Genomic DNA, 7986 nt, shown 5'->3' with positions numbered 1-7986 from the left:
GGTGACCCACAAACTTGAGAACAATTATACCAAAGAAGTTCTAGCCCTGATGTGAAGGCTGTCCGTCCCACAGCAGACTCCCCAACCTGGGGATCAGGCAAAGGGACTGGGAATCCCCAGGTTTGAAGGATTGCATGGTTTATAGAACTTCCACAAGACTGGGGGAAGCAGAGACTCTTGGAGGGCACAAACAAAACCCTGTGCACACCAGGACCCAGGGGAAGGGGCGGGGACCTGCATGAGGCGGAGCCAGACTTGCCTGTGTTTGGGACTCTCCTGAAGAGGATCAGCTGTGGCCTGCTGTGGGGTCAGGGGCACTGGCAGCAGCAGGCATGGGGGGTGTGGCATGTTGGCAAAAGTCTTCCTGGAGGAAGTCGCCATTTAGCCCCACCATAGAGACTGACAACGGCCAAACTCCCGGGAGGGAACACAGTCCCACCCACCAGCAAAAAAATTGGATTAAGGATTTATTGAGCTCTGCCCACAAGAACTAGGGCCTGATAAGTCCCTCTATCAGGAAGCTTGCACAAGCCTCTTATCCTCATCTGTCAGAAGGCAGACAGAAGAAACAAGAGCTAAAATCCCGTGGTCTCCAGAATGAAAACCGCAATCCTTTAGTCTGGGTCCTAGCAAAACATACACAACAGAGCTGCATCTGGCTTACAGTTTTGGATATTTTTGTGATAGTTTAGTCGCTAAGTAGTGTCTGACTCTTTTGCGACCCTCAAGGACTGTAGACCTCCAGGCTCCTCTCTCCAGGGGATTTCCCAGGCAAGAGTACTGGAGTGGGTGGCCATCTTCTTCTCCAGGGGATCTTCCTGACCCAAGGATTGAACCCACTTCTCCTGCATTGGCAGGTGGATTCTTTACTACTGAGCCACCAGGGAAGCCGCTTGGATATATAGTGGGATCAAAAAATAGGCTGCTGAGATAATTGTAAGCCACTGTGAACACGTGTGGGCTGTTTGTTAAGCAGTATCACATAAAAGCTGACATATCCATGCTCCACACCTTTGCCTTTACTTCTTATTCATAAAGACATGACATGGAATCATCACCTACCTAGTCACTCAGCAAGACTCTAGCAGTCACTCTTTTTTCAAATTTTCTTTTATTGTGGTAAAAGTCACATAACCTAAAAGACTATTTTAATCACATTTAACTGTACAGTTTTGTGGCATTAAGTACATTTATATTGTTGTACAACTTTCACCATCATTCGTCTCCTGAGTTTTTCACCTTCCTAAACTGAAACTCTGTCCCCGTTAAACACTAGATCCACATTCCCCCTCCCCACCCCCTGCCCCACTGGTATCTGCCAGTGTACTTTCTGACTCTGTGAATTCGACACTTCTAGGCACCTCATATAAGTGGAATCAAACAGTATTTGTCTGCACCTACTGTATATTGGAGTGCATTTTTAAGGTTAACTTGATAAACGTCCTACAGATTGTGCCTTCTTTTCTTTGTTTCTCTAGGAGTCACTCTTGGTTCTTCTTTCTCTTACCCTACACATTGAATCCATCTTTTGGCAAATCCTACTGTTTCTATCTCAAAAATATATTACAAATTCACTCTCAGAATCTTTACTGTCATGGTCATCTCTTGCCTAGATTACTGCCAAAGCCTCCTACCTGGTCCCCAATTCTCTTCTTGTCCCCTTCCAATTCATTCTCTAAGGAGCTGTAGAAGTCATTATAAAAGGATCATACCATTCTTCCGTCTAAATCCCTCCCTGGTTTCCCAGTAGCTTTGTCATGAAATACAACACTTTATTTTTATATGACCTACACATTGTACCTGGTCTGTCTCTTGCTTTTCTCCAACCCTATCACATACCAGTCTCTTCCTTGATTGTCTTTTTTTTTTTTTAAATAACGTCTCTTTATTCAACTTGTGCTCAGCTGGTAAAGAATCTGCCTGCAATGCGGGAGACCTGGGTTCAGTCCCTAGGTTGGGAAGCTTCCCTGGAGAAGGAAATGGCTATGCACTCCAGTATTTTGGCCTGGAGAATTCCACGGAGTGTATAGTCCATGGGGTCACAAAGAGTCAGACACAACTGAGTGCTCCTTCTTACCCTGGGATCTTTGTGTGTGTTATTTCCCCCATCTAGAAAGCTTTTCCTCTCACTCTTTAAATGGCTAGCTCTTTGATTCTGAGCTAGATAGCTAAATGTTGGCATCTTAGAAGCCTTTCCTGGCCATGCTATCTAAACGAGCTCCCCTCCCCACGATTCTCTGTCTCCATTCCTGTTCCTTTATTCATGAATATAAAGTTAGATATTTTAACCTGCTTTCCCATAGAAACGTTTCCTTTAAGAGGAGAGACAGTAGCTGTCATACTGTGTTTTTCCCCAGAGCCTCGCACACAATAGGGGCTTAGTAAACACTTGTTGAGTGAATGAATCTTTGCGAGCAGGCTTCCCAGGTGGCACAGCGATAAAGAATCCACCTGTCAAAACAGGTTTGGTCCCTGGGTGGGGAAGATCCCCTGCAGAAAGAAATTGCAACCCACTCCCATATTCATGCCTGGAGAATCCCAAGGACAGAGGAGCCTGGTTGGCCATGGTCCACGGGGCCACAAAGAGTTGGGCGTGATTGAAGCAACTTAGCACACTCTCAGGTGGGTAGAGAGCAACCACAGAAAGAGTTAGCCTGGCAGACGACCAGGCCTGTAACTAACCCTAATCTCGGGGATCTCCTTGGCTGGCTGCCCACGGGTAAAGGAAAACACTGTACGTTCCACACCCTCGGGCTTCTCGTCGCCTAGCACACGCTCTCCCCAGATGCTGGCCCTCTGGCCTGACCATGGCGGCCGCCAGGTCCCGAAGCCAGGTCTCCGCTTCTCGTTAACGGGGCAGCCAGATGGCTGGCGGGTGTCTCCCTGGGGTAAGGAGCAGGTCGCTCTGAGAGAGGGCGGCAGTGGGAAATGGCTCAGCTTTCAGATCAGGCTTAGAGGGCTGTGTCTGCTAGATCAGCGGTGCCCCTGAGACAGACTTTACTTGTGCTGGTTTCCTCTTTTCCCCCAAAGCCTTCTCATCCAGTCACCCTGACCCCCCTGCCTCTACCGCTTCTCCCCAGTCTTTCCCTAGATCCTCACACCCAATCCTTTCCAGTAACACCACTTCTCCCAGGCTCAGGGGTGAGGGGGACTTCCCTGGCAATCCGGTGGTTAACACTCCAAGCTTCCAGTGCAAGGCTGTGGGCTCGATCCCTGGCTGGGGAACCAATATTCCACAGGTGGTGTGGCATGGCCCAAAATAAAAATAAAACATGTGGGTGTCCTGCTGCTCCACTGCGTGCACTTCCCACCAGTTCCCAGCCTCAGAATCTGAGTTTCTGGCGCCTGAGTGAGAACCTTGGATGGGAGAGGTGGGTGTCTGTAGAACCATTAACATTTGATGAATAAAATGAAAAGCGTGATTTAATGGTGCATAAGGATTGTAAATAAGCACCTTTCTAGGAAAACCTCATAAATACCACAGTTGACTGTTACTAAGGAAGTAAAAAGAAAAACCGAGCTCAGGGTGAGAGAGGTGAATATTCCCGCTCTCCCTCCCCCTTCTTCACCTCCCCGTCCCCCTTGCTCTCCCAGGCTCATGGGGAGAAGGGTGCTGTGTTAGGACTGTGCTGATGACCACTGGAGCTGAAACGTACCGGTGGAGTTTGCTATCAGCCTGACTGCAGAATGACAGTGAAAGCCATGTGTTCAGAGTAGACAGTACATTGCTCCACATTTCCTCTGCTTCTTGTACATTCAAATTTACTTTTCATGCTGGGATTCAGCCCCATTTTGAATTTACTGCTTCTCGTTAGCTTTTGGGCCATGAAAAATGATGTTACTACACCTTTCATGTCTGATTTTATCACAGATGAGGCGAACTTGGAGGCTTCAAGTGGGTGGTGGGAGGGAAAAGCTTAGGAGAAGCATTTTGTTCTCCACTATGAATTACCCAGTATTGCACAGGGTTTGGAGTATGAAAAAGGCCTTCCAATACTTACACATGGTCTATTATTTTTTCCACTTAGATTTTCTCATGTTCTTTTGTGTGTGAACATTGCAGGAACGTCTTCCGACATTCACTATGTTTACAGGGTGTTTTGCCTGTTGGTAGGTATTTTAACTTTGTTTTGGCAATTATTCTTTATATGGATGTCTTAACTTTTAACATATTATTTATTCGTTAAAATTTATGTAACACAACTTCTGTCTTTTGCTTTATGGATGGTGGTGTCTTTAAGAAATCCTTCCCACTTACAAAGCTTTTCTTATATTCATTAAGCTTTAGACTTTGAACTATCAGTCCATCTGGAGTTGATGTTTCTGTGTATATGGTGTGAAGTAGAGTCTTTTTCCCCATATGAACAACACAATTTTCCATAATGTCCCACTAACTTGTCAGACCATCTTTGTTATACACTAACTTTCTATACACATGGGGGTCCGTTTCTTGCTATTCTTTTCTGTTGATCTGTGTATCTACCCTTATCCCTACGTTTACCTGCACTATGTTAATTACTATTGCTCTATTATGACTCATCTTATCTGGTAGAACAAGCCTTGTCACATACTCTGTTCAGGAGAGTTTTAAATATTAGGAAGCTCTGAGAATCAGCCTGTCAGAACACAAACATATGCACAAACAACGGAATTGACTATAGATTTCGGGGAAAATAGACATCTTTACTATATTGTGTTCCTACATATATGCTGTATCCCTTTTTGTGTACTTAATATATTTCATGTTAGCCTTCATTTATTTAGATGTTTTTAAGGTCCGTCTAGTCAAGGCTATGGTTTTTCCAGTGGTCATGTATGGATGTGAGAGTTGGACTATAAAGACAGCTGAGCGCCAAAGAATTGATGCTTTTGAACTGTGGTGTTGGAGAAGACTCTTGAGAGTCCCTTGGACTGCAAGGAGATCCAACCAGTCCATTCTGAAGGAGATCAGCCCTGGGATTTCTTTGGAAGGAATGATGCTAAAGCTGAAACTCCAGTACTTTGGCCACCTCATGCGAAGAGTTGACTCATTGGAAAAGACTGTGATGCTGGGAGGGATTCGGGGCAGGAGCAGAAGGGGGTGACAGAGAATGAGATGGCTGGATGGCATCACTGACTCGATGGACGTGAGTCTGGGTGAACTCCGGGAGTTGGTAATGGACAGGGAGGCCTGGCGTGCTGCGATTCATGGGGTCGCAAAGAGTTGGACACGACTGAGTGACTGATCTGATCTGACTTATTTTACTTGAATAAGGCACTAAACGTCGATCTGTGTTGTCACAAACGCCAGCATTTCCTTTTTCATGGCTGAGTAATTTTCTATCGTGTGTGTCACACGATCGCCTTTTCTTTACCCATCTATGGACACTTAGCTTGTTCCCATGACTTCATTACTGTAAGTAAAGCTGCAGTGAACACGGAGGTGCAGATATCTTTTTGAGTTAATGTTTCCATTTACTGCAGATAAATACCCAGAAGTAGAATTGCTGGATCGTATGGTAATTATTTAATTTAGCTCTGTGCAGTTTACATGTATAAAGCTGCATAGAACTAAACAGATGAAAGGTTGTTTTGAATCACGCGAATATACCGGGATTCTTGGCCCCCGGAGGAGAAGAATTCAATCTGGGGCCAGAGATGAAGCTTGATTTCTCAGAGCTTTTGTGTAATAAAGTTTTATTAAAGTATAAAAGAGATAGAGAATGCTTCTGACATAGGCATCAGAAGGGGGCAGAAAGAGTACCCGCTTGCTAGTGTTAACAATGAGGTTATATAATCCAAAAAATGTCTGGAGGTTGTAAAGACCTCATCAGACCTACTCCCATAATTTACATTTTAAGATAACACTGTCCTCAGGCAAGACACATCCTTGTAAAGACCAGGTCTACTCCCATAATTAACATTTTAAGATAACAGAAGGTTGAATCCAAAGACTGTCCTTAGGCAGGATACATTATTGTTATATAATCCTAAGGAATGTGGAGAAAAAAAAAGTTTGTCCTTTCTTCCTCCTTGAGAATTCCAGACGCCTCTCTCCTTGGGGACCCCTAGACTCCCTATCAACCTGCCTAGGAAATGACTCTCTCACAGAGAAATCCACCACCCTCTAAATATATGGATGCTCAGATGAGCTAAGTCAGAACCCCTGATGATTGTGCATTTTTAATGCTTTTTGTTGAATTAAATTGATTTAACTTCGGCTTCGCTGGTCTCTGCTGCAGCGCTCGGGCTTCTCTTGTTGGGAAGCACGGGCTCTAGAATGAGGGCTCGGCAGTTGCAGCGCTTGGGCTTTGCCGCCCCACAGCCTGTGGAATCCTCCGGGAGCAGGGATTGAACCTGTGTCCCCTGCATCGTCAGGCAGAGTCCTAACCCCTGAACCACTAGTAAAGTTCGATTGTTTATTTCTAAACTCCTCAGATGATTCTAACGTTCTGTCAGGGTTGAGAGTCCCTGCCCTAGGCACTTTCACAGCAATACCTCGACAGGAATTTTACAGCATATTTGCAACACTCTGCTAGAAACAAAATTTGATTGAAAAAGACATTAAAATCACCAAATCATCAATTCCTGTCTACAATGAAATATTGTCTGCATTTATCATATCCCCCTGAGTATTCTAGATCCTCGCTATTCAAGCAGCTTCCATGACATCATCTGGGAGCTTTTTATAAACCCAACATTTCAGGCCCTGCCCAGATCTACAGAACCGCAATCTGCCTTTTCACAGAGCAAATTCACGTTTGAGTGTGAGAAGTCCTCTTTAAACCCTTCCTTAAGTTCTCAAGCTCAGAGTTTTCTCAAACGCTTTTCAAACACAGTTACAAAGGGGCATGGTTTTAAGTAACTATCTAGCAATTAAATCTTTTAAGCCCCTAAGTGGCATTTATAAAAATATGAGAGGATACTATTTAATGTATCACACAGTGAAAAACGTTCTATTAAAACAGTGGCACTGGGGGCACATAACGAGAGTGGCTTGCCAAACACAAAGGCACTTTCACTGACATCAGATGACGCCTCATTTGAAGTTCATCCTTCTCAGTGTTGTTTGCCTTTCAAACAGTTTACTGAGTTTGATCAAGGCTATCCCTTATGCACGGACAGGTTCAGTTTGTGCCATCTCTGATGCAAAGAGTGGCCACAGTGTGGGTAAGGGGTTCTGAGTTTAGACTGTTTTTGTAGGATTATTGCTCGTTAGTTGAATGATCTTGGAGGGGGCAGCTTCTCTGATAGTGAAGTGGAGGGCTGCACCAGATGAGTGGTTTTGAGACGCATCAGAAGTATCCACAGAGGCACCGTTGGGGGTGACCCCATGGACAAGGTCAGGACCTTTGGGCCAAGGTCTGGACCTCTCTCCCTCCTCAGTCTTTAACCAGAGCAGTTCTCCTGACAGCTGTCCTGTCTATTGCAGCTTTCATGCGACCTCACTTCAAGGGTTCTGGCATTTAACAAAGACTGAAAACAACTGTTACTTAAGGTTTCTTGGAATCACATTGATTCTGACTTTAAAGACCACTGTGGTAATATGAATGTAATCACCTGCATGTGATAGATACTAGCAAACATTTAAAAAAAAAATATTTTGCATTGGAGAGGGTGAGATGGTTGTATTCATTGTTGTACAGTTGCTCAGTCATGTCTGACTTTTTGTGACCCCATGGGCTGCAGCATGCCAGGCTTCCCTGTCCTTCACTATCTCCTAGAGTTTGCACAAACTCATGTCCACTGAGTCAGTGATGCCATCCTACAATCTCATCCTCTGTCATCCCTTCTCCTCCCACCTTCAATCTTTCCCAGCATCAGGGTCTTTTCCAATGAGTCAGTTCTTCACATCAGGTGGCCAAAGTATTGAGCTTCAGCTTCAGTATCAGTCCTTCCAATATTCAGAGATGATTTCCTTTAGGACTGATTGGTTTGATCTCCTTGCAGTCCAAGGGACTCTCAAGAGTCTTCTCCAACACCACAGTTCAAAAGCATCAATTCTTT

At 44.8% G+C, this 7986-nt stretch overlaps 1 protein-coding gene across 1 annotated transcript in view; it reads right to left on the bottom strand.

Moving 5' to 3' along the window:
• AGPAT5 (1-acylglycerol-3-phosphate O-acyltransferase 5) overlaps window positions 1-7986 on the bottom strand; it is a 172027-nt gene that overhangs the window by 159291 nt on the left and 4750 nt on the right. Inside the window, exon 2 of the mRNA XM_010854081.1 lies at window positions 2683-2905. Within this exon, the coding sequence (XP_010852383.1) occupies window positions 2683-2905 (223 nt within the window). The remainder of the gene's footprint in view (window positions 1-2682; window positions 2906-7986) is intronic.

This window comes from Bison bison, unplaced genomic scaffold (genome assembly GCF_000754665.1).
Source record: "Bison bison bison isolate TAMUID 2011002044 unplaced genomic scaffold, Bison_UMD1.0 scf7180017864336, whole genome shotgun sequence".
Taxonomy (NCBI): Eukaryota; Metazoa; Chordata; class Mammalia; order Artiodactyla; family Bovidae; genus Bison; species Bison bison.
Note: the sequence above shows the minus strand (reverse complement) of the source record. Positions and strands in the feature narration are given on the sequence as shown.